We start from the raw sequence: 27,531 nt of genomic DNA on the forward strand, positions 1-27,531 counted from the left end.
AGTGCAGATGGTGAGTATAAGAGTGCAGTCCCTGTCTTCCCCCTGTGTCTCAAAACCCACTTCTCTCCATGTTCCAGACAAGGTAGCTGAGCCTGTGATACAACAAGAACTTCCTGGGGCTGTAATGGTGCTTCAGCATCTTCTGGTGGGGCATAATGCACATGTGTACAAAGAGCAAAGCAAGCCTTTGGTTTCTGCCAGAAAACATGTTTGAGCCTCTTCCTTTCCCCACACTTTTCATTTCTCAATAAGGATGCACTTGCTGTATCTTGGTAAAAGCCTTTTAGGTTGTCTTTCTCATGACTGACTGCCAGACTGCTGGATACTCTGCTATAAACTGTGTCCATACTTATAACCTCTTTCCTTTCCCAAGGAAGGACTAAACACAAAAAACAGTGAGGCTGCATGTTTGCAATACACTGCAGCCCTACTTCAAAGAAAAACTACACCATTTCAGTTCCCAAGAACTGAAAGTTTGGATTTGATCCCAGACCTCTTGTCAGCCTCTTTTTGGCTCTACAGTATTTAAGGCAATTACACCTTTCTCTTTTTTTCCCTAGTTTAAGGGTATACCCTAATTAAAGAGTAAATATTACCCATTTAATAAACAAAAAGAGTAAGAAAAATGGCATGCATCTTTATTGGTAGCTGCAGTCGGACTGTGCCCATGCAAACTGGAGATGTCCTTCCTATGTCCCATTGCTACACAACATATTTATGCTGCATAATGACCCACTTATGGTGCATAAGCTCATATGCATATCCTATGCACCAGGACTCAATGGAACTGGTCGTACATTCCTGCATTTTCCACAATGCTTCTGGATTCCTACCATGAGCTTTCATGACAGCAGGATATGAGCTCAAACATAGACGATTCACAAACAAAAAAAAAATTCATATTGGCTATACAATGTGCAATGCACCCTTCATTAATTGTTTTGTGTGAGTCAAGTATTCATATGCCCTAATTGAACTTATTATGTAACAACATTTATTCTATTATTTAAACATAACATCAAAAATCTGTGCTGGTTTGGAAAGGCACATTAGTAATCCAATTAGAGCAGAAGCCATAGCCATGGATTTGCTAGCAATCAGCAAAGGATGATTTTGTTTAGATTAGCTCGGTACATTCATCGTCATAATTAGTCACTGAATATTTTTCAAGTCAAAGGTTAGAAAAACAAAAAAAAAAGTGAGAATGGTCTCATTGTTCCAGCTATTTTCCATGTAAATTCACCCCACACAGGCAATCAGATTTATACCAAGCTGACACACCCAGCCATGTGGCCTTCACTGCTGCTAAGTTGTCCATTCAGCAGCAAGTCAAGACATGACTGAAATGCAGGTAAATGGTCAAAGAACCCCCAAATTTTCACCTACAGAAAGCTGGAAAGAAGAAGAGGCCAAGGGCCAGGGCTGAAGCTGTGCTGGGACACCAGCACTACACCAACAGGCAACATCACAGCACATGTCCAGGTAACCCGAGCACAGGGCGCTCACTGAGAACTTTAACATGATTCTTACACCTCTCTTGTCTTTCACACATTATTTTTGCTGCAATTACAGCTGGAAATGTGGTTATCAGTTAGCATAGACATGTCAAAGAGGCACAATCATCCTTTATTAGAGACCTTCTTTCCATTTCCAGTTGTGTCTACTGGTGCATGACCCCAACCATTGCCTATAGCACCTTTGTATGTCTTGCTTGCCATAACAGGAGTTACAGGCAAACTACAGAGTTGTCCTTTTGGCACTTCCATCTGTGACTGAGGTCAGTGAGATCACTGCTCTGAACATCTCTGCCGTTTGAAGGACATCCTTCCCATTGCAAGGAAATAAAAAGCTATCTGATTCTTTTGCACAAAATGTATGTTTGCAGATGGGAAGAAGCCAAAGAGAATCAACTGACACCTCAGTGTGACTCCAAACTTTGACACAGACAAGAACGACAAAACCCAAGAAGCAAATGTGGTAACTTGCCAAATGCTACATGTTTCACAACTGTTCATTGTAACTGCCCTGAGCATCAGGTGAAAGAGATGTCACTTGAATTTGGTCATTGTCTGATATTAATTTTCACTTACATTTTAATCCTCATCTGCACAGTATTAGCAGACGGGCTGGGTGAACATAGGATCTCCTCCCTTCCTTCTGGAAGTCCCAGCAGCTTATGCCCGTGCAATCATGGCTCTCACTAGGGACTGGCTTACAGAGAAGTCCTAATCTTGCAGCTTTCTGCTGCTCCTGAATGCCCTCCTTGAGCTCAGAAAGCAGATTTGGGGCATGGGATTTGAGCTCCGGTCTCCACTGCCTGTACAGCTGCTCCACAGCAACAGGGAGGTCTGGGTCTGTGCCAGCCAGGAGATGCTGTTGCTGCTCTGCAGGATGGTGCAGAGTGGAGCTGCATCAAGGATAATGCACTTTTAAATCCTAAGTTAATTGCTTTCTTACAATGCTGTCCAAAAATAAAACCTGGGAAAAAAAGCCCATTGCAAGTATGTAACGCTACTCCCAAGTTACCTGAAAAGGAATTGCAACCTAGTGCAGTGTGCTTTCACTGTCCCACTCTGCTCCTTCAGTCTCCTTCTCATTTCTTGTGCTTCAACCTGTGTCCGGGTATGGCAGGTATCCGAGTTGTCTGTGGAAATGAAATACCAGGAGGAATTGCACTTGATGCAGCTAGTTCGTGTCTAGGGTTTAATGCACAAAAGGAGCAGGCTGCCCTGGGGAATCCTGAGCTGGACCATGCACAGTATCTGAGAGGAGTTAGATGTCCACGTCTAGCAAGGTTAAAGAGAAGTTATCATAAAAAACGCTAAAGAAAGAGCAGGAAGAACTAGGAAAGAATCTCCCATGTCCTCCTGGCTCATGTACTTGTACACACAGGTGATGGGTGCCCAGGTACTGCTGGCAGGCAGAAAAGTAGAGATTTATTGTATGGTGTTCATGCATCCTTAAAAAATACTGCAGCTGCTGAGTAGAAGGGAACTGTAAGGCCACTTCTTATGAGATGCAGCTCAGCAACCATGTGCTGAACTGTCTCATAAACTGGCCTTGCTGAGCCAGGTGGGGTGGGGATTTTTAAGGGGTTAGGTACAGCTGGAGGTCCCTGTGGTTGAGTTCTATCAGCTTCTGAGGGTAGAAAACCAGGCATGAACTTCCTACGCCTCTGCGGGTAAGGACAAGCAGAATGGAGTTTATCAAGGCTCTTGGGAGTAAAGAAACATTCGACCTCAGAGCATACAGTAGCAATCAGATGTCCAGATCTCTCGGGGAACCCAGCTCTGGAAGTCAGTCCAACTCCTGCTAAAGTCAGCAGGAACTGCAGAGGGTCCTGCAATGGCACCAAAGGTACCAAAAAAAGATTCAGGAACACTTAAATTATATTACAACAGACCGTGTGTCTGCCTTTGAGTGGTCTCAGAAAGGCAGTCTGTACACTTTCATACAACTTCATTGTATTTCCCAGGCAGGAAAAGGTAGTTTGAAAACAATTTACAAACATCTAAAGAGGAGCCTAATCATAGTTAGAGTATTTATCCTTTAAAAATAACTTACTTGAAAAATAAACACCCTTAATTTGCAAATACGTTATCACAAATATATAGTTCTTGCGCTCAAAGAATGTTAATGCGTTTGGACATATTTTTATGAGTAAAATGATAAACCTAAGGAATTCTGCTGTGGCTTGGGCTCCTACCTACTCAAATTCATAAGATCTTTGGGACAGAACCCATCTGCCTCGATTTGTGCTGCACTCCACACAGAAGGCTCCGTTCCAATGAGTAATGGTCTTTGTGATGGCAAATGTACTAAGATACAGCCCTAAGAGATATCTCGCTGTAAAGAGAGAGCAGCATCTCATACACTCTTAATAAAGAAATACATAAATCATCATAGGTAGAGACTTACGCCAAGAAAGGGGGAAGGGGGGGAATAATCCCAATGGAAAAGAATTAACTGTTGTTTTAGCTCCCTGTCTCTGCTGTTTCTATAATGGTCCCTGCAGCTCTGTAAGGTGCCTTCCTGAGCTGGATCTTTGCCATTGGCCTTTGAGCCTTTCCCAGACCATGACCTGCCCCTACATGTCCTGCTTAAATTCATCCTTCAGTGGGCTTCAACTTAGCATCACCAAACACTGTGACCTCTGCCTGCTTTTTCAACTGGCCACTCATAGTATCTGAGATGGAGTGCACAGACAGACATATGAACCTTAACGGGTCTCTCTGCCACCAAGGGAGCTCCTGCCAGGCAGATGCCTCTTGAATGCAGTCTCTGCCATACTCTTAAGTATGAGTCCCTACCAGCTAGATACAGAATACAATTTCACTTAGTGTTTCCAGCCAAACGCATCCCTAATAAAGCCATGACTGTCTATAGTACGATACAGATCCATTTGCGGCAGGCTCAGGTGTGCAAAACCTCAGATTCAAAGTTAGTTTTCTGAGGTTAAATACCGAAACGTTTTGCACTACCACAAATTTAAAGGAAAACAAACTGATGGATACCCCAAACCCATGGATACCAAAAACCCATGCAAAACAAAGTCGACTAAGCAAACAACAGAGTAAAATATCTATAGGAAAATCTATCCAAACATCTTTAATATTCCTAGTTTGTTATTATCAGCTTTTCCAAATTACTCAGCAATCAACCTAGTACTCATCACCTTGCCTATAATTACCCAAGTTGTTTTCAAGAGTTGACTATTGTGGCTTCTCGGACTTCAAGCTTAAGTTCTGTTTCTTGCTGGAATCAGCAGAAGCCATTTTATAACCTTCACAGCATTAAAGGAGTGCCATAGTATAGAGAATCTAGAGAAATGACCCAGAGCTTTGCATAAGTTTCTGGAAGAGATTTGCAGTGATTCCTTTCCACCCACTTCTCGTGCTAAACTAGACACTGAGACCAGGCTTGCCTGAAGGTGCTTCTGGTCCTTTAATGGTTTGGGCTAGCACAGGTTCAGTATGACTTAAGGTAGTCGCAACAGCCTTGGGCCAATTTATGACTTGGTACCAATGTTTTTGGGGAAGCCAGCTTTGAGGGAAGCTCCAAAGCAACACTCTTCTTTGTCACCTTCACAATGAGATTTGTGGGAAGAAAGTACAGGACTCCCAAAGAAATAATTTGCATGAATCTCCACAACAATATTGCAGAAGTAAAATATGCAAATTTAGGACAACAGGGAGCCTGGAATTATTTTAGCTACTTATTTTCGTGGAAAAGTAATGAAATAAAACATCATCTGTGGTGATGCAAGCATTTGGCACTAGAGGTGAGTACTGGCTTCTCTTGCATTAAATGAAGTCAGTAGTGAGGTTGACAATCACCTGTTTTCAGTAATTCAGCAGGTAGGAATAGTTTTGCACATTTTAACACAGTTCTTGATAATCACCACACTTCAAAGAGTTAGGTAGCAGGTCGTGTTTCTGACCAGACTGGCTAAAATCTGACTTTTATTGTCAGAGAAATTCATCTCATTCAACCCTCTACCACTGAAGTCAATAGGATTATTCAAGTGAAGCACAGTCAGCTCAGAGCTGGTGGAACTGTATCATCTATGTGGATGTTACATACAGGTCTGCTATGAAGAACTGCTGAAGAGTGTCAAGTACAAAGTTCAGGGCCAGATCCAGACTTCAACAAACCATGAGACACTATTTAGCCAAACCTTATCAATCCCAAGTAAATAGTGAGATACTAGTTTAGCCAAATCTTACCAACCCCAAATTTGAATCTGGAGCCGAACTTGCCCATTTTATACATTTTAATGCAGAGCTGAGGCTCAGGCTATGTTCTGAAGAACATCATGTTTGTTTTGACACCTTCATAACCATGTACACCATTTACCTACAACTGCATCACATTCTGCATCAAAGACATCCAAGTCTGTTCAAAAAAACCCTTTCGGGAAAACTATAACATTATGGTAAAGATGTTAATTCATATTAGAGAAGACTTACAAAACCCTCAGAAATTAAAATGCTGAACACACCCAATGAATATCAGGGCTATCCCTGAATTTAAAACTTTCCAGTAGTTTACAGGGGTCATTCCACCCTAATCACCATTTTATTTTTATTAAAGAAATAAAAGGAATTTCAAAAACACTACCTAGAATCACTTGTTTCTGCCAAGCGGTTGTTCATGATGGCTAGAGCACCCACCCCAGCAGAGAAACCATTCTGTCTCGTATTGATACAAACGTTCCTTGGGTAGCCATTGGCTGTCTCAGATAACTGCTTTTGCAAAATGGCCAGGGAGACTTTATTCGATGCTGTGAGCTCCCTCATGGAGATCATCTCTCCAGAGAGCCTCCTCCCCTCAGTGTCGCTGTCATACTGTCCATCAGTGTCCATTGAGATGTTATGTCGACGTAGGCGGGCTCCAGGGGTGATGGCGTTGCGACGTCCAAGGCGGGCACTTGATTTATGGCACTTTGGGCAACATCTGCATTCAAATTTTTTCAACATCCAGTTCAAGACTTGCTTGATTACAATTGAGATGACATTAAAAAGAGAGTATATGCAACATACCCCCATTAATATAAATATGAAGTTTCCAAATCTGTATAATCCCTGATTTTGGTACACAGCGTTCTGGCTGCTTACCAAATCTCCAAAGCCAATAGTGCTGAAGGTGACGAAGCAATAGTACAAAGAGTCAATATAGTTCCATCCTTCCACCGCTGTGTACATGGCAGAGGCGCAGCAGGAAAGAGTAATAGCAAAAATTCCCAGGATCAGCATCACATGGTAAACAGACGGCTTCCACCCCACGAGGCTGCCCACTCCCGACATAGCTGGCCCCCTTCGGAAATTGGGAGGTAGGAGACCACTTCTTCGCAGCTGTCTCTCATGGCACGCCTTCATGATGAACGCTAGGAGAGAGATAATGCGCTCCAAGAAGAGGTTGAAGAAAAGGATTGTCCCAGCACACCCAAAAAGGCCATATATGATGAGGAACACTTTTCCAGCCACAGTTGCTGGTGTGGTCATCCCGAAACCTAAGGTGTGGAGATAAATGAGTAATATTAATGACAAGGATTTTCATGCAGAGCTCACGATATCTGGAACTTAACAAAGGTCCCACCTCACTGTACAAAAGAAGTGCTAAGTCAGCTCAGGCCAAGAGGAAACCAAGTTTTGTAAGTAACAAAGAAGGCACCACAAAGCTCAACGAGACGACCAGAACTCAATAGAGGGCAAAACATCTTGCATAGATGAAAGATGATATTAACGGAGAAGGAACAGTCTGTAAATGCAGGGGGAAGCACCCCTGAAACTAAACCACCTCACCATGAGATGAGGTGAAGAATAAATTTCCCTGCTCCTGTGTTCATGAGCCAGTGTGGCCTGGTGGCAAGTTCAAGGTCTTGAATGACAAGCCGTAACCCAGCGTGATGCTATTGTTATGGAGGGCTGACAAAAGACTCCTACTGAGAAAATGGAAGGTTTCAGGTTGTATAACAGGACCCCTCTTGCCCTCCTAAAATTTAAATATTGTTTTAAAGATCTAAGAATCATAGAATCAGAGAATGGTTTGGGTTGGAAGGGACCTCAAAGCCCATGGAATTCCACCCCCCTGCCATAGGCAGGGACATCTCCCACTGGATCAGGTTGCTCAAAGTCCTATCCAGCTTGGCCTTGAACACCTCCAGGGACGGGGCAGCCACGACTTCTCTGGGTAACCTGGGCCGGTGCCTCACCACCCTCACAGGAAAACATTTCTTCCTACGACCTCATCTCAATCTCCCCTCTTTCAGCTTAAAAATGCTCCCCCTCATCATGTCCCTGCACTACCTGATCAAAAGCCCCTCCTCAGCCTTCCTGTAGACAAATAAATAAATAAATAAATAACAATAACATCACTTTAAAGTCTCAACCTAATCCCAACTGCAACCAGTGCACCTGATATAATTACAGAATCAAAAATAAAAAGCCATGGCTGTGTTTTAAGTCATCAGTGCGATCCCCTGGCTGCAGAGCTGCCTGGCTGACGGAGACCAGGAGGATCTTACAGCAGGGAAAACACATTGCTGCAGAGTTAAAAAGAAAAAACGGAGCATACAAACTCTGGAAAGATGCAGCAGCAATATTCATTCACCTCTTCTTTACATGAATTGTCTTTTGACAATACTCACATAATTTTATATACAAGCAGTAATACCTTGTAGCTATATAGGCTTAAGTAACAGCAAAAGAGATCTTCAGTCTGCATGCAAACAATTCCAGTAAGTTTGTTCCACGATATTAGCTGAGACCAGTTATTTGATAAAAAGAACTACATATATTTCTTACACTACTTTGGGAAGATTCCTCTAAAGCTCAGTACTGTGAGTATCACCCTTGTGCAGCTGTTCTGCCCTGTAGAAACACTCAGTGGTTTGGTCACATAGTGTACAGATGGGATTGAGGTGACTGTTCGCCCCATGAATAAATAACCCCAGTTAACCTAAATTAACGGTTTGTGGAAAATCCACACACTGATTTTTTTTTTACCTTCTTGTTCCATGAAAACACTGAGCAAGTAACGTATTCAGGGAAGTAAATACCTACATCAGCCCACATCACTGAAAGCGTGTGAAGAAAAAGGAGCGACTTCTAGCACACAGCATAATGAAATCATTAAATGCAATTTGTTATTATGACACACCTTCAAACAGCAAGAGGAAAGCATTCCCTGTGTATAATGAGCTGAGATTGCTGCTTGAAATCCATTGATTTGTTTTTGTAGCAGCTGCATTTGTCTGGGTAACTGATTTGCACCGCCTTCACACTTCACTGATAGAGAATTTCACATTTGTTGGTAAAACAATGTAAATGATTGTGACACATTTGAAAATATCTTCGCAGTGACACGAAGGTACGAGAGGAAAGAGGTGATCCTATCTTCACAACAGACTTGGAATGCTTGGAAATAATTGTGTGACAGCACTTCAGACGGTGCTGCAGCATCGGTGTCTTCAGAGCAGAAACAGTGTTTTTTGTAAAAGAGAGTGCAAAACCTGCGTAGTGTTACCAGACATGACTAAAGAGCTCATCAGATTCTGTTTTCTGGCCCCACAGTCCATTTTGTTGTTCTATAAGACTATCTTTGAGCAGATCTCACCATGCCTGCCACGGGTCCCAGGGCAACTCTGCTCAGTTCCTCCTCCTCTGTTGTTGAAGCCGTTACCTGGGTTGGGCTAGCTGCTTGCGGGAGCTTGTCATTTGATGATGAATATCCACCAGTGCCTGGTTCCCAGCAGAAGCCAGAGAGCCTGCTGCGATTGCCAGCTAGGGATACTGGCCAGCTCTCTACGCAGAAGGCATCTGTTTTCCTGTGCCTTGTCAGCAAAGCACTTAGACATGTGCTTCACAGCAAGCGTGTGAGCATCATCACCAAAATAAATGGGTGTATTGCCACACATATGGCCAGACACATTTATTAATGAATAAAAAAGAGATAGTGACAGTTTGGATCGAGCTGTAAATGTGCTGAAGCTTTTTAGTATTTTCTGGTCATCATCCATGAGAAGTTTATATTTTTTGATGTGGTTTGTTTAAGCGAGATTTTCTGAAGCATAATGTTACCAAAATTCAGTAAGCTATGCAAGAGGAAAGGACCGATCACGGCAACAAGACAACTAGGACTACAAAACAGACAGCAAATAAGACAAAGGAGACAACAGCTATCAAATAGCAGTGTGCCCCTGTCCTTCTCATACAGGATCTCCCTGTGCTGGCTGTGTTTGTCCCCTCGACACTGCCTGGACCACAAAGAGTCAGTCCTGGTGTGTCCTGTAGACACACCTGAGCTCAGCCCCTGCTCAAGGCTAAGCACACCATGAGTATGGGTGAAACAAATTCATCCAGAACTTCTTGTGCTCTGCATTTGTCATGGCCCTGACATCTATTGTACACATTCCTTGGGCTGATGTTGTGTGTCTCAGACACAATATCCTAGCCTCCTCCATGCTCAAGTTGCCTAATTTGGACCCACCGCTTCAGAGACAAGCTCTATGGCAATATTAATTTCAGCTGTCTAGTACTTCTTCTCCCTAAGCAGAATTAGTAGAACTAAGCTGATAAAAAATCTCAGGTTAACACTCTTCTTCGGCAATCTCTTGTGGGTTAGTGCTGTCAATTAATGAGCCTGATCTGCATAATAGGTTTTGTGGTTATTATTCTGCTCATTTGGACTTAATTTACTGAAGCTGGTGATGGATTCAAGAGGTAGTGCGAGGACAAAGAGGACAAAGTTGTGAAGATTTACATGCCTTGTGATATGGTTCCTATTGCTCTTCCTTGCTTCTCTTTTCCCCCAGTTTCCTTATGGGTAAGAGATGGTTGGTGGCAGAAAATAAGCAGGAACAGCAGCTTTAGTATCTGCGAGTTCTTCACTCAAGCCAATTGGCTTGGTGATTACCTTGCCTTACTGTATTTTGAGATTGAAAGGGTTGAACCTTTTCCAGTATAGATATATTTAACCAGAGATGCAGCTCTTCTTACAGAGGCATCCTGCTATGGGACTGGGCTCATACAGCACATCAGCACAACCGAGCAATCCTTTTAAATCACAGAGTGCTGATCAGAAGAGCGGTATCACCTCTATCACCTCTTATATTTAAAGGAGTCAAAAGAAACTAAAACTGTTGAATATCTTTTTAAAAAACCAACCCAACCCTATAACTAGACTGCTGCTTCCAGAGGGAAAGAAGTTCTTTCAACATGAAGACGAAATTCTTACAGGGCTGGACCCCAAGAGATGTGGGTTGCCGAACACTAGATAAACTAAAAGCAACCCATTTTGTTTCATGTCTCTTCCACACCTGCTTTAGATCTTGTGATTCCATACTCTTGGTTGGCCTTTACTGGCTAACATCAAAGAAGACATTATCACATTCTGAATTTTGAGAGTAAAATCCCATATTTGGATTCTAGTGACCCCTTCAACCCCCACTCCACCCCTTAGCACTTCATCATTATTGCCCCTGACAGAGTCATACCTTCATACTTCACAACTACCTCTCATTTATTCCATAGCTCCTTAGCACCTAATATCCAGAAACAGTTGCCTTGGATACAGGGTCACAGCTCAGAGCTGACAGAACTGCCACAGACTGAAACCTTCTACTGCACCCAGCTCTTTTACCCAAGGAGTGAGAACACTACAAGGCAGTTCGTTCACCTGGCTTTACATTTCCAGACTTTAAATGAAAAACTAACTTTCCCTTTAACATCTTTATCAGCCTGCTTTTCTAAAATACCCCCCTTTGGGCTCAAAGAGTATATATTTTTTTAGAGTTCTTCCATTGCCAGACCCTTTATTTTGATATATTAATATCAAAGTTGCCGTACAACTGCATTTGATCTTATTTAGATTACTGGAAACAGAGCTCCTGAATGGGCATGGTTTCTCCAGCATTGTGTGCAATAAGACACTTTTAAGTTAGGCCCACGCTAAATCTGAAGACACGAGATACCACTGTAGTTTATAGGGCTGGTCTAACCTGTATTGTACGCAACCTTGCAGTGACCCATCTACTGGAGCAGATATCCTACGGAGAAAACACTGACTGACTACACAATCATGGACTTGCTTGAATAATCAGTCTCTCCATCCATCCATCCATGGTAATATATATACCACTTCAGGTTGAATAAGCAGGCTGTTTCTAGCATTTCCTAACATTTTTCCCTTTTTAATTACATCCTTTCACAATGAACTTGCTCTCCCCAAAGCCTACAGTAAATAGATGGTCAGAGGTCGTGTAAATTTGCTTTGTGACTCAGGGTGGGCTAAGCCGTGTCTGTTTTTTTCCCTAACTCCTATGACTGTTCAGTACATAAAAACACACACATGTGCACCTAATCCACCAGAAGCTGTACGATAAAACGCCCAGTCTGTTCTGTGACCTGAAGAGCACCATGATAAACTCAATGAATGGAGATAAAACCCTTCCAGGTAACTGCTATTGCTCCCTGTTGCGTCTCCACCAGTGAAATATTAACCAAGTATTTGAGACAACTGCTACTCACAAAAAGCCACGCGGGTAGAGGCAGGAGGTGATTTATTGAAAATTAAGGAGTTTCAAGGAACTGCAGACAATTACTAAAGACTTTCCACAGCACCAATTTTATTCGGTTTATCCACAACTGTGGTCAGACTATTGCTTAACTGAAATGCTGCTACACCTAATATCAGTGAACATCGGAATCAACCACCCTCAGAGCTTTCTGCTGGCTGTGAGTTAAACTATGGCCTGAAAGGTTGTGGCCACATATTCATTCCTCTTTCAAATACACTGATTTTTAAATGAGTTAATAGAAGTGTCAGCCTAAAACAATCTAAGCTTCCTTGATAAAAAAAAAAGTGATGAAACTGGCAAATATGACAATAAATAACTAACAGGCGAGGCAAAGAAATACTTGTTATTACCAGGTATAAAAAGAAGGATATAAAAGAAATTGAGAGGTACCAATATTTTTCTGTAGAGGTGAATTACAAAGACAAACCTAAAATTACGCTAAAATCACTACGCTATCACTAGCAAGTGACTCAAGCGAAGATCAGAGATAAAACTGGAGAGCAGTGCCTTGTGTCCAGGGCTGTGGGCAGGGCAGCCCCATCAATGCAGGGATGCTGGGATGCCCCAGCTCACCTGGCAACATGTGATCTCTGCTCATGGACAACGGGCTTGTGTTCCCATGAGTGTCTCTGGAAAGCAGTGGGTTGCCATGAGTGGCTGTCCCATGGAGATCAGGCAGGAGGCACCTGTAGCAGGGAGTGATGTGATGGAGAAGGCTGTGGAGGTAACCAGAGGCGCTGACGGCTGTGATCCTGGTGTTGAAGAAGGGATCTCAGTGTTCTGGAAAGGGAATTCTGGACGGGAGAAGGTGGTAAAGGATGAACTCTGGTAGGAAGGAGACAGGGCAGCCAGTTGGGTGCTAAGAAGCTGCAAGGAAACCTCTGTTTTGTGAAATACCCTGAAAATGGGAATACGAAGCTTGACTCCACACGTACATGAGATACCTGATAGATATGTCTGATACCTGGCCACATCAATGGGTGGGCAAGGAGGGGACCCACATCCTACAGAGATGTCCTGTGTGACAGAGCTGGAATGATCTGAAGGGTACGACACATTTGAGAGGAGACAGGGTAAGCTTTCTCCTCAGAAACCTCAAGCGTTAGCACCTTAGCAGGTGTCACACAGAATCACAGAATCACAAGGTTGGAAAGGACCCACTGGATCATCGAGTCCAACCATTCCTAACACTCCCTAAACCATAATCACAAGGTTGGAAAGGACCCATTGGATCATCGAGTCCAACCATTCCTAACACTCCCTAAACCATGTATAAAGCATTAGGGGTATTCCTGAGATCCCTGTTGTAGTTTAGCCCTGAGCCAGCAGCTGAACAGGATGCACCTGCTCTCTTGGAAAAGGAAAGGAGAATCAGAAAAGGAGAGGAGAACTCCGGGGTTGAGATTAAAACAGTTTAAACTAAAAAATAAAATAATCATAACGACAGCATAACCACTTACTGCCCACCCTGACCAGTGATTTCAGCAACTGCAGCAACAGCAATAAGCACAGAGACCTCAGCTATCGCAGCAACAGCAACAAGCGCAGAGACCTCAGCTATCGCAGCAACAGCAATAAGCAGAGCACCAAATGCAGAACCCAGATCGCCTGTCAACCACCCCCCAGCCCAACTCCCATTTTTACACTGAACATATTGTTAACGGTACAAAATATTCTGTTGGCCAGTCTAGGTTGGCTGTCCTGGCTCTACACCTGTATATCACCAAAACACGGGGAACTGAAAAATCTTTGATTTCCTAGCAACCACTAAAAAACACCACTGAATTAAGATTCTTCTCATACTAAATGTAAAAACCAGTAACTGCTGGGAAGAAAATTAACTCTACCCCAGATGAGCATAAACATTGCCTGGCAATAACCAAATCAATGTGTTATCAACAGCATTCCCATACTAAATCAAAAACACAGCAGCTACTGGGAAGAAAATTAACTCCAAGTCAAAATCAGCACAATTTCCCAGGAAAGGGGGAGAGGAACAACCTCTTCAAAACCTGACTGCTTGTGCACATTTACCTTCTCCTCACAGCAGGTTTGACCAGTGTGTTCTTCTACGCTGACTTCTAGTTGAGCTTTCCAAGAAAGATCTTCAGTTTCTAGTGCATCCTCAGCAGGCACATTTATCAGCTCAAGTGGCCTAACTTTTGTAAATCTGAGTGATAAATGACCCTTAAAAAAAGAAATGCTGGGGCTTCAGCACCACCTGCAGCAGCAGTACTCTCGCTCTGTTCATTTAGGCAGTTTTTTTCCGAGTCGTACTGCACATTGACCTTTCTGTGTACAGCGAGTGAACGAAGTGCACACCAAGGAAAACCAAAACGCCCACCCTTGCTCACTACTATATGCCATTATTGTGAACACTTATCCCAATAAACACAAAAAGGCTGATCATCTCATCTGGCCAAGCAGCTCTGGCACAGAACCAAGACAAAGAAGAAGGAGAAGAGTCTCTAAATCAGTTCTACAGTTCCCTGGCTGGGGCTGGCTGCTCCTCTGTGCTCCTTGTACAAGCAAATGGGGACTGACTTGTGCCAAGACACCCTCGTTGCCAGCTAGGAAACAGCACTGGCCCCCTGAAGAGGGAACGCATGGGGGGGGGTGTGTGTCACAGGCTTGCGACTGGAAATATTCAGCAAGCTTATGCATGGGTTTTCCAGTTAATCCTTTTGCACCAGGACACAGTTTCCAGTGAGGGACAGGGACGCCCCTCCTAAAAGGAGATGATGGAGAATGAAGTTCAGAGACAATATGAAAATCAGAGGGGTATGAATTCAGACTGTCCACAGATAAAGACAATAAGAACCTACCAGCTGGCATGATTCTTGCTGACTGTAAAGGGATAGAGGTGTCCTGCAGTGTGACAGTCTTCCTTAACTTCTCCATTAACGTATTGCTCATAAATAAACTTTCTTCCAGTACTTCAGGCTTGATTGCTCTTACAAACAGTATAATCTACTTCCCTGCTAAACTCTTAGGGCCACGTGCTGGTTTACAGTCATAAAAATCAAAACTGAAACTTTTTTCTTCATTTTATGCTACTTTTCTTAGGCAAATCTTAAGCAGGATGATACTAAATCCCCTCTCATTTTGTCAGTTGTTCTGGCCCTTGGCATAGCTAGAGCACTCTAACAGCTTCTTCAGACAGAATACAAGCTAGTGTTGGCTAAATTAGTGGTAAACTACCTTGCAAAGGAAAAATTCCAAAAAAGAGGGAAGAAAACAGAATACTCTTTCTTTGGGTTGCAGCCTAACTACTTGAGAATTGATTTAAGCTAGTCCAGAGCTGCTTCTAATGATCAGAGTCCTATCTTTGGTTTGTTTGCTTTCCTTATCCCAACAGCTGAGTGAAAACCATTTTCCTATAGTCTTTTCTGAAAGGGTGGTGATGCTAATAACAGAAAAATACATCTTGCAAGCTCCTTAGCTGTTTAAGTTGTCTTCCTGTGGATGCACACTTCCCTGCGCTAGAGGCTAATGGTCTTTAAAGTCCTGCCTTAACAGCCGCTGGGGCTGTATCAAACTCTTGCTCACTTTTGGGGTTGGAGCAGGAGCATCCGCCTTGGCTACCGCTGCTGAACCTCAGCTAAAACACCAAGTCACAACCAGATAGAGGAATCTTCTCCAAATTTAGAGTAACTACTTTCAAAAGAATGCAGAAAACAAGTGCAAGATAATCAAGAAATACCCAACAGCTGTCTTAACACCCAGGGATAAACATGAAGGCATAGCTCACAAACCCCAAGAGTGGCAGATTCCTCCTCTCTCTTGAGATGTGTCCAAGATCTGATGTCATACACTCTCTGCCCTTCCTACAGTCTTCACATGGCTGTTGATCTGATTCCAGGTGAACACAGTTTCAAAAGTTGATTTCTCCTGCAATCTTAATTCTTCATCCTTTAAAGCTGCCTCCACTCTTATTTTCCTGTTTCTGAAAATGTTTTCTGTGTGAATAATTGTGTATCTAAGCAACACCCTAACAAGAAAAAGCTTATGCCCTGTCATTGCAGCGTGTTTTGAACATCAGCATTCACACCTGCTTTTGCTGTTTATTGAAATTCACCGTCGTGTTTCAGATGCCTGTGTAGACCCAAGATTGCACAAAAGTATTTTCAGAACTCCAATAATGGCATTCAAATGTTGTCATATTCTTGACACATTATGGGCTTCCAATGAATACTTGCTTGTGTACTGCCAGTCCAGCACACAAGCTTCCCCATTCAGGCTAAGTAGCATTATCTGGATTTCACAAGTGATCTTGGGCATATCTTGTATTTCCTCACATGAGAAGTGTATGAAAACAAGATGTCACTCCTGGGCTTTCTAAGCCTTACAGATGGGAACAGTCAAATCACAGGCTCATCTTTTGACTCGATTAGACAATAGACTTGCAGCGTATTTTGTTCTGCCACTGATGTTCATGCAGGTATTTAGGGAACATCTGTTTTGGCTGTCTTGGCTGTTCTGTTTTACAAAGAGTCAGCCTATAAAGAAGGACCTACAGAAAAAAAAACTTACCTAACCATACAAACAACTTTTCACTGTTTGTCCATTTTTTTTCCCAAATCTATCTGCAAACTTCTACAGCTATCATTTAGTGGAAAAAAAAATAAATTATAAAACCAAAACACTTTGAGTTTTTAATGGTTCAAATAATCCTTCATAAGTCTCTTATTCCAAAAGTTCCAGCTGAAAGCAAAGAAGCAAATTCTGGAGGATCTTTTCGTTTGGGCACCTCTTCTAATTTATTCATGAAGGCACAAAGCCCTAATTTTAAGTAACTGCAATAGAAATAGGGCATGACAGGTCTGCTGAGTAAGCAGTTATGTCTTATTTTCTATTTCTGCATTTAACCTTTCTTCAGTATGCATTTCCCTTGGCTACTTTTAAATTTAACGACACTGAACAACATTGTTACTTTATCAAGGTTCTTTTTTGAGCTTTTGATTTGATTGGAGCTTTCTCTGGTTCTCGCCGCTCTGCCTGTAGCGGCTTTTGTAGACGGACAAACCATTTCACTACACAAGTTTTCCCCCACCCCACATTAAAATCACCATTTGGACTGAAGATCTTCACACCACAGTCACTTCCGTCATCAAAGGCTTAAAGCAGACTCAACTCCTTACACACTGAGCACAAGTGACGCTGTGTTTTTTACTTAGGAGTTAAAAATATTGCTTGCACTGTACTCAATCTTAAGAAAGAGATGACAGAATAATCAATAATGAATAGGATTTTATCTGGTTTTCTTTTAACGGAAATTTCCTGAATTAGTTTCTCATCAACTTCTTGCAAATTTCTCTTAATTGGCTTTTCTGCTGTAATTAAATTTGCCTGCCTATGACTTGAGAATCAATGCGAACATTTTGCCCATTATTTCCAAACAGGAAGAAGCTGCAATGGTACAAGCTCAGAAAGGTTGAAGTTCATTGAAGAATCATTATGGGGCTACTTTTATTATCAAGGTGTTACCCCTTTTTTTCATCCACAAGGAGCACTTAGTATGGATTTACAAATGGGAGCAACAGCAGTGCCTCACCCATGTTAGTAATCCCACACATTAACATCCAACTGTTCAACTTCTTATCCTATTCCACTCCAAAGCTTTAATTACTTGAAAAGGCTCCTAATGCTTTGTCTCATCTCAAGTGATTAGATTTAATTTTTACTCTGTGTCTCCCAGTTTGATTCAAGAGACTGAACTGAAATCTTCAATGCCTACACCTTGGCGTACCACCCACATCCATCACTGACCTCCTGCTCAGGCTACACAGTAATAATAGAATCATGGAATAGTTTGGGTTGGAAGGAACCTCTAAAACCATTCAATTCCAAACCCCTGCCCTGGGCAGGGACACCTCCCACTGGATCCAGTTGCTCAAAGCCTCATCCAACCTGGCCTTGCATGCCTCCAGGGATGGGGCAGCCACGACTTCTCTAGCAACCTGGGCCAGTGCCTCACCACACTCACAGGAAAATGTTTCTTCCTCATATCTCATCTCAATCTCCCCTCTTTTAGCTTAAAACCATCACCCCTTGTCCTATCCCTCCCCAGCTTTCCTGTAGCCCCTTTCAGTACTGGAAGGCTGCTATAAGGTCTGTCCAGAGCCTTCTCTTCTCCAGGCTGAACAACCCCAACTCTCTCAGCCTGTTCTTGTATGCTCCAGCCCTCGGATCATCTTTGTGGCCTCCTCTGGGCTCACTCTAACAGATCCATGTCTTTCTTGTAATGTCGCACTACAGCAAGTGCTGCCAACATCTAAGCTGCCTTTGTTTTATAAACCTAGCCTGCCAATGCAATGAGTAGGGTTGGATTTCCTAGAGCCCTGTACACTGGTCTTCTCTTGACTCCAGCAGAAGCAGGCTGTCGAGGAGATATAAAATTAAACATATCTGGTTCATCTGGATTGCAATCCTTAAGTTATAATTCTGTTCATTACTTGTGTGTTTCTATCCATAAAAGGCCTTATTATCACTTCTAAGACCTATTGTGCTCAGGAGGACTTTTGAGTTTCAGATGTTCACCAGCATGAACACCCTAATCTTTGTCCCTACCCACCTTCTCCCACTCAGACACACTACGAAAACTCTCTTTTGATAACGGCCTGTATAGATTACAGGTTCAGCTATGTTTCCAATAACACCAGGCTGTCTTCATACTAAAAACCGCAGATGCAATGTTCCATGTTGCTTTTCTGTTGCTTTAAGCCTGATACCACTACAGCAAGAGGTACAACCCTCATTGACTTCAATAGCTGCAAAGATAAGGTAGTACCACCTTCACGAAATTAAATTAATGACATTGTGTTTTCCAGCCCAATCACCAGGAGCGGGTATTGTTACATGCAGTGAATTGCCAACAAATCTATTCTATAATTGTTTTCCCCTTCTCTCCATGACAAAGAGCAATTAAAGTTCAAGAAAAGCAAGCCAGTGTGCTTGCAAAGGTGACCCATCAGCCAAAGTGAGAAAAATCATGATGTGCATAAGATCCATGTCAAACTGAAGGGAGAAATGGTTGGACTGAAAAGAGAAGAGGGACAACAGAGGACTAACACTAGGGAAGAGAGAGAGGTGTGATGGGGAACAGAAAGAAACTGGAAAGCTTTGTTTATGACTTCTTCGGTACTCATTAACTTGAAAGACTGCATAAGTATCAAACAAATATTCAAAACATAATCAAGCAAACACCTCATCAGTAGAAGAGGGCATGCTAATTGGGAAGGAGGTAGCAGAATTAAGAGTGCCTGGGAAAGGCTGGTGATGTAAGAGAAGGAAAGGGGGAATATCCCCGGGAGAGCAAGGGGAGGGCAGGAGCTATAGGCTGGCCCAGCTCCATGGGAACACAGCCATAGGGTTTCAGGCAGGAATGGGAATTGCAAGCCCACAGCAAACAGGGCAGCAGATAAACTCAGATCCCTTGCTGCTATTACAAGCATGATAACTGCTTTACAGGTAAGGTTGCTTAGTAATATAGACCGCCTGGCTGGAGCCACACGTCCCTGAAGTGGTTTGGTTTGCAGTGTTTGGTTTGCAATCACATCTCCAAGCCCTTGTAAATGCACAATGAATGGAAATACAGGTATCTGCTGCCCAGCAGGGATATCACTGGAGACCAAACTGAAAGCAGTGCTAAGTGGGAGGTAGGAACAGACATTGTTCCTTCAGTTAGCTGAGCCAGAGGGACCCTGAGGGCTGCAAAAATGGAGAATCCTTGGTCATGAACCCCAGTCTGTCTTTGTTTTGACCCTGAACCAGCACACAATATAAAATTCCCCTGATTTCTGAGATGCAGGACAGTATCTCATATGATAGTGATGTTATAGATGGGCTTTGTTTTTTGGGAGACTGCTCTGAGATGCTGTGGTGCTTGACATTCAGTTCAGAGACCCCAGATTTCAGTGCTCCAGCTGAGCACCTCAAACCCCACAGCCACTGCAAACCCAAGAACAATTTGGTCGTCCCCTGGCTTAATATCTCCAACCCTAAACCAACAGTTAGATCTCCACTGTACTGATGTGTTTTCAAACACAGGGTTTCACAGACAGGGTTCAATAGTTAAGAAACCTCTGAAACTCTTGAATTAAGTAATCCAACCTGATATGCTCGTTAGAAATCACTCAGTTCAGATGACTGAAGTGCAGCAACAGCTTCACTTTCTGGGCCTGGCATAACCCTGCAGGGGCAGGCAGAACCTCAGCAGTATGGAGACTGATTAAAATCATAGCTTCAGAAAAGTTTTGTTCTTCTAAAAAGGGCTTTATTTAAAGTACTGGGGTTTCTCCCTCCTGCTTTCTAGAATAAGAGCCCAACAAAGTTAGGATCAAAACTATTTCATGGTGACCCTTCAGCAGGGACAGATCACATCACTCGCGTAATTACATGGATGTACTCCAAGCAAAGCTACCTATTGTTGCCCCCAACTGCAAGGAGGCAAGCCGTGATTTAGATTGCTTTTCTGCTCGGAACACCCACTCTATGCCCAAGCATTCAGGAAATCCTTATCAGTGGGACTCAAAGAAATTAATACTACCATACAGCTATAGCAAGTAGAACACATCGCTATGATGCAGGCACAGTGGGGTTGGGCTGACAGTTGGACTCGATCACATTAGAGGTCTCTTCCAACCATAATGATTTGATGGTTCCATGATGACTTCTCTCCACAGGATTACACTGACCACTGACCTGCTGACCAAGCCTCTTGCTCTCCATTCTGTATCAAGACTACCTGAGAGAGAAAATATCTTTCGGATACCTGAAAAGATGGCACATCAATTCAAATATCACATATGCCTAAGGAATTGGATCTGGCTGCAGCAGACCAAGCTGAAACACACTCTCATGCTGTCGCCTTTCAATGTGTGCTGCCTGCACAGAGAGTGAAATTGCACGTACAGAGAGCAGAGATCCAGAACCCTCCCCAGCTGCAGATCACATTCATATAGAATCAAGGAATTATGGTCTTGGAAAAGACCCCTAAGCTCATCTAATCAGCCTAATACCACTGTACCTACTAAATCATGTCACAAAGTGCCACATCTATATGATTTTTGAACAACTTCAGGGATGAAGACTCCGCCACTGCCCTGGGCAGCCTCTTCACCACTCTTTCAGTAAAAAAATTTTTCCTAATATCCATCCTAAATCTCCCCTGGCACAACTTAAGGCTGTTTCTTCTCATCCTATCCATTGTTACTTTGGAGAAGAGACCAGCACCCACCTCACCACAACCTTCTTTCTAGAAGCTGCAGAGAGCCATGAGGTCTCCCCTCAGCCTCCTATTCTTGAGACTAAACAGCCCCAGGTCCCTCAACTGCTCCCACAAACCCTATGTTCCAGACCCCTCATTCCACTTCTCCAGACGCGCTCCAGCCCCTCAATGTCTTTCTTGTAGTGAGAGACCCAAAACTGAACCCAGGATTCAAGATGCAACCTCATCAGCACCAAGTACAGGTGCATGATCACTTTCCCTGTCCTGAAATACAACAACGAAGAAGACAGGACGAAAAACCTTTTCCCCTTAAAGCCCTCAAATAATCTGGGTAATTTGTGGAATTTTTTGCCAAATTACCATGTGGAGTGCCTGCTCTGGGACAGGCTCACTCCCTGGTTTCTGACATCCAACTATGCACTTGCTGCTTTCTGCACATCACTTCCATCGAATTATCGTTATCAGCACATCTGGACCCATGGATTTTGTCACAGGACTAAGACACAGAGCAAAGGAGATTGAAGCAGTGAGTGGTTATGGTGCCTGCATTGTGGAGCAGAAGAAAAATGATGTGCTGGGTCCTCACAGAGGATACAGAGAGGAGGGTCTAAGCCACTCGGCATCCTAAGCACAAAGAGCACGGCCGTGGGAGTCTGTGGGTAGGAAATCCCAAATATCAGTCACCAGGCAGGTTCAAAGCTCATCTCACCCCAGGGCTGTGCGTTATTTCTTTGAGATAACAGTGAAGAAGAGTGTGCTCCATTCCTTCTCTGGAGCTGTCAGTTCACACAAATACCAAGCAATTTACCAGGATACCTCAAGGGTAAGGAAAGGATGAACAGCCCCACTCACACCTATACAACATGGCACATAAACCTCACGCAGCTGGATAGAGCAAAGATCTTCATGCCTTTCCTTCTCAGTGTCCCTTCTCAAGCACCTGCAACCCTGACACGCTCCATCCCCAAGAAATCCATCCGTACAAAGGGTACTTTTTAAAAATACTATATCAAAACATCATTTTTCTGTACTGGATTACTTTTTTGACCTCATTTTTTAGGGCTTGTTACAGATTTCAAGAAAACAAATCACTTGATTTTCCAAAGGATTTTGAAACCTGTACCTACATGTAAGAAGCCTAAATTCCCAATTTCATTAGAAGCTGATGTCAGCATGTTTACTAGATGGGGACCTAAAGGTTATTGTAATGTTTAAGAGAGGAAAAAAGTCTGGATACAGAGTCTAGACTCACGGACTGAGTCAGAAATCCAGAGCTTCATGCATCCCAGAGTTGCCTTATGTGTTGGGCAGAACGAATCTGTGCTACAAGAATACAATGAAAGCTACAACTGATGATGCTGTACACATCTCACCAGAAGAAATATGCTCTGAGTTACGCTTCGCTTTCAGTCTGTAACAAAGTACTGGTAACTCTTTGTGATTCGCATTTGGAGAAGGAAGGAAAAAAACTCAACTGAAAAACAAGTCTATTGCCAGTTAGACCAAAGAATCAAGAATAAATTTCACACAGCTGCTCTGTAAAGAAACCAGAACAAAAATAATAGTGATTGCTACGAGAAAATATATTTTCGACAGCAAAATAATGACTGAATAAATGGTGCAGCCTGACAGGAGGCAATCAGAAACCAGATCGAGGAATTTCCTTACACAGGTCTGAAACCCAACATGTGTCTAATGAGAAATAGACTCAATATTTCATTATTCAGCCACAAACAACGCAATTAAACAATGAATGCCAAGAGTGCTATCAAGAGTGTGGTTTATGCAATATAAGCCACTTGTTTTGTGGACCGTTCAGGAAAATGCTTTAAGATTAGATTTAACATTTCATTTCAGAGCTCTCTCCCATTTCCTAATGACCCCACTAGCATGTTTTTCACTTAGAAGGATTGATTCCATCTGTGTGATTAAGAGGCACAAGTGCAGCCAAGGAAGTACAGGAGACAAATTAATGAAGAGGGGCTCTTCATGCTGCTCAAGGAGGGTGGATGGAGCAGTTTTCTCCAAGCCCGAGTGTGCTTAACCCTCATGTTCACAGGAGGATTAACAGCAGGAGCCCTCCTCCCTCTGTCCAGCTTACGTAAACCCAGGACAACCTGCAACCCTAGCCCTGGGTGCCTGTATTTTGATGCCTTAAGGACTTAAATCAGCGAGAACAGAGCGAGAACTTGAAAAGACCCAGCGAGTTTTCTGTAGGTTGGAATCCTGTGCAGAGAAGAGGCTGAGTAACCCGTGGGTGACTTACCCTTGACAGACACAGAATCTACTTGCTGTTCATTAAGCAGTGAGTAAGAAAGCTTTCCGCTGCGTCGCTAGGATAGCAGCATGTTTACCTGGAAAAATAAAGTTGTTTTGACACATGTAACTGGTAAGGCAAGCTGTTTTGACTTGATGTCTGCTAGTTCTTGCTGAGGTTGAGTAAAGATTGCATCCTCCTTATCAATGAACTGCAACACACAGGAAGTGAAACTGCTCTGAACCAGGATAACATGGAAGGGGCTGGCTGGGAGGGAACAGCAGGACTGTGAAAGAAAGGCATTGGAGCAGCTTTCTCAGGTGACATTTTGATGTCAACCATTTGGTTTCTCCCATGCTGCGACTGCGACCGAGACATCTTGTGCAGCTTTCATTAAGAGTGTAACTCTGGGGTTTCAGCAGGCCAGTTAGCCAATTCACTGGGTTTTCCTGCTTTGGCTGGGCAAAAGCAGCCACCAACAACACCTGAATGCAACTGTGTTGTGGAAGAAGCCTGGCCCACGGAGAAGCTGCTGAGCTAATTGTGAGCTTTGTCACTCTAGAAGCTGTAGCAGCTTGAAGAGAGACTTGGATTACACACTGAGAAGAAATTCTTTACTGCAAGGGTGGCAAGGCACTGGCACAGGATGCCCAGAGAAGCTGGAGCTGCCCCATCCCTGGAGGTGCTCAAGGCCAGGCTGGATAAAGCTTTGGGCAACTTGATCCAGTGGGAGGTGTCCCTGCCCATGGCAGAGAGTTGGAACTGGATGGTCCCTTCCCACCCAAACTAGTCTGTGATTCTGTGAAGAAGCAAACAAGAAGTGCTGAGGTGGGGTAGCAGTTCCTCTTCTGCAGGAGCAGTACGTGTAGGTCGTAAAAGATCTACCTGGAAGAGGTGGCAAATCTTGGGATGCCAGTGCTCCAGAAGACAGCAGGCTTGCTGGACTCACACCAGGCAGTAAGTAATCCAGATGTAAGTACCATCAGGTAGCAGGTCAAGAGAAGGTACATGCTCGGGGGAGCACTTGGCAGAATATGGCCTTTGATGCAGCTCAGGAAAAACAACCTCCATCTCACATGGAGAAATGCAGATATTATTGGCTGTAAAGAGAGCGGTGCCCTCGGTTACACTACAGGAATATGAGAAACACAATTCTTGGCTCAACCATTTACACCTGACAAGATCACCAAAGAATTCCTTCTGCCCAGGTACAAATGCCTGTGGACAGTGTGATGAAGTGGAGATGCACGCAAACACTTGCATCTTAGGAGAAAACATTTTATATTCCAATAACCAGAGAGGGTTCAGAGGAGAAGCGGACTGATTTGCACTCACGCATCCTTGAAGGTTTCTGTTTGCTACAGCTGGTGTGAAGACAGACTGGGTTTGCTAATGTATTGACTTTTTTTCCCACCTATTCAGCTCGGTCATAACGATCTCTTAAAAATACACGGTCTTGTGACAAAGAAGGCCTAACACTTCATTAATATAGTATTTTAATGACTGGACATTAGATGTCCTTGATAAGAAGTTAACTGCATTATTCAATGCGAAAAGTACCAGTACCTGACAACATCACTGCAGTCACCATCACAACTCTATTAGCAAGATTAGTCACTATTGATACAACATCGTTCGAACATAATGAATGTAAGCACAATAACGAGCTGTGTGGTTCTCCCTCTCCAACAAAGGGAAAGGATGACACTTAGGCTCAGAAGCCCCACGACGACTGGCTTGTTACACAACTTAAAAACTGGCAGAGAGAAAACTGTAAGATCTGTCCGCAGGGATGTGGTTTCTCGAGCAATGCTCTGCGAGCTGCAGAGCCGCAGCTTCACTTCAAGTAAACACGGCAGCTCTTAATGGTAGTTTTAGAGTAAAAAAAGTAAAAACGGTAATTTTAGATTAAAAGAAATTAAATTCCTGCCCCTCCCTCACCATTTGATCATAAAGTGCTACTTTTCCCAAACACCTACTGGATACGGATACCTGCAGCCAGGGAAGCACTGGGAATATACATCACGGTACAGCCAGAAGGTGTGCAGCACCGCGTAGCTCATGTCTTTATTGACAGACACATCTTAACTCTGCCAGCAGTTAAACCAGCATCCAGCTCTGTGGCAGGGCACGGTGACCCCGGGTACCATTCAGCAGCCCCAGCAGCCCCATTGCCTCCTGCTGTAACGTGAGATCCAGGCACTGGCTGCATCCCATTGTGGGCAGGGATGCCAGGGAAAGGATGCTCTGAGGGTGAAGCCCACCTGGGGCAGGAATGCTGGGGAAGGGATGCCCTCAGGGCAAAGCCTGTGCCAGGCAGAGATGCCATGGAAAGGATGCTCTGAGGGTGAAGCCCTCCCATGACAGGCATGCCCTGAGGGTGAAGCCCACACTGGGCAGGGATGCCAGGGAAGGGATGCTTTGAGGGTGAAGCCCGCTTGGAGCAGGGATGCCGGGGAAGGGATGCTCTAAGGGTGAAGCTCACCCGTGGCAGGGATGCCAGGGAAGGGATGCTCTGAAGGTGAAGCCCACCCGGGGCAGTGATGCCGGGGAAGGGATACTCTGAGAGTGAAGCCTGTGCCGGGCAGGTATGCTGAGGAAGGGATGCTCTGAGGGCGAAGCCCGCCCGGGACGGGGATGCCAGGGAAGGGATGCTCCGACGGTGAAGCCTGTGCCGGGGCAGGGATGCCGGGGCAGGGACGCTCTGGGCAATGGATGGAGCTTCCCGTGGCCGCAGCTCCCGGGACGGGCAGGGCTCCTTCGGACTGCGGGACCACGACAACGCCCGGGACGGCGGGGATGGTGGGGGGAGGCGGAGGGACGGGTACCCAGACCCCCGGTCGCCATGGCAACGCGGCAGCGCCTCTCCCCGAGCGGGCGCAGCATCCCCGGCGCGGCGCTTACCGATGGTGGACACCACGGTGCCCACGAAGTAGAAGGCGCCGGGGAAGTCCCACCGGGGCCGCAGGGCGTCGACGCGGATGCCCGCGGCCATGGCCGCCTCGTAGCTCCGCAGGAAGGCGCGCAGCTCGGGCAGGCTGATGTTAAAGATGCGGCTGAAGTTGTGCAGGGTCCGGTTCCAGCGGAGCCGCGCCGCCGCCTCGGAAGGGCTCTCCAGCGCCGAAAAGACGGTGGCCCCAGCGCCCAGATAGGCGGCGATGAGGGCGGCGAGCAGCAGGAACCGCCCGGTGTCCCGGGTGAGGGGCGCCAGGCGCCGGCAGGGCCCCGCCGGGGGCATCCTCGGGGCCGCGGGGTCACCGCCCGGCCCCGGCCCCGGCGCGGGGGAGCCGCGGGCTCCAAGCGCCCGAGCGACCGGCGCGGCCCCCCGGGAGCCGCATCCCCGCCGGGAAGCATCCCCGGACCCGCCGGCAGCGCCGCGCCGGCACCGGGGGAGGGAGGGAAGGAGGGGCGGGGCTGGCGGCGCCGCGGCGGGGACCTCCCTGCTCCGCTCCCACGGGGCACCCGTCCCTGCTGCCCGGCTCCTCCGGGGACCCCATCACTGCTCCCCCCTCTCCGCTCCCGGGGGACGCTCCCTGCTTTCCCCGGCTCCCACGCGGTCCCCAGTCCTGCTCCCACAGACTCCGCTCCCCGGCGTTCCCATCTCTGCTCCCCTCGCTCCGCTCCCCCCTGCCCTGGGGCTCCCCTTCCTGCTGCCCCCACTCCCGGGACTCCGCTCCCAGGGCGGGGTCCCCGTCCCTGCTCCCCCTCGCTCCCTGGAATCCCGGCTCCCCCCCGCTCCCGGCTCCCCCGGGGTCCTCCCTCTCCCTGCTGCCCCTTCTCCCTGGGCTCCCGTCCCGGCTCCCTCCGCTCCCCTGGGCTCCTCGCTCTCCCGGAGATTCCCCGCTCCCTGGGCTCCCCCCTGCCCTGGGGCTCCCCAGGTCCCATCCCTGCTCCCCCCGCTCCCGGGTCTCCGCTCCCACGGGCTCCCCATCACCGCTCCCATCCCTGCCCCCCGGGGTCCCCTCC

The 27,531-nt window shown here is 45.3% G+C and overlaps 1 protein-coding gene across 2 annotated transcripts; it reads right to left on the reverse strand.

Annotated features, from left to right (window-relative positions):
• Positions 1-26,940, reverse strand: KCNK12 (potassium two pore domain channel subfamily K member 12). 2 transcript variants are annotated; one of them, XM_054064077.1, is made up of 3 exons: positions 26,470-26,940; positions 6,121-7,012; positions 1-2,644 (listed from the first exon to the last, which is right to left on the reverse strand). In XM_054064077.1, the coding sequence occupies exons 1-3, from the start codon at positions 26,801-26,803 to the stop codon at positions 2,608-2,610; spliced, it is 1,263 nt and encodes a 420-aa protein (XP_053920052.1). In that variant the 5' UTR covers positions 26,804-26,940; the 3' UTR covers positions 1-2,607. The 2 variants fall into 2 exon arrangements, with proteins under 2 accessions (XP_053920052.1, XP_053920053.1); XM_054064078.1 differs by having other exon boundaries at positions 1-7,012.
• Positions 26,941-27,531: the final 591 nt, after the last annotated feature.

Source organism: Cuculus canorus, chromosome 3 (genome assembly GCF_017976375.1).
Source record: "Cuculus canorus isolate bCucCan1 chromosome 3, bCucCan1.pri, whole genome shotgun sequence".
NCBI lineage: Eukaryota > Metazoa > Chordata > Aves > Cuculiformes > Cuculidae > Cuculus > Cuculus canorus.

Coding starts and splice junctions, on each gene's coding strand:
- KCNK12 (XM_054064077.1), bottom strand. CDS start 26,803: ATGCCCCCGGCGGGGCCCTGCCGGCGCCTGGCGCCCCTCACCCGGGAC. Junction 7,013..26,469: donor CACCGTGGTGTCCACCATCG/GTAAGCGCCGCG, acceptor TCCACACCTTAG/GTTTCGGGATGACCACACCA. Junction 2,645..6,120: donor GCAGAAACAAGTGATTCTAG/GTAGTGTTTTTG, acceptor TCATTTCCACAG/ACAACTCGGATACCTGCCAT.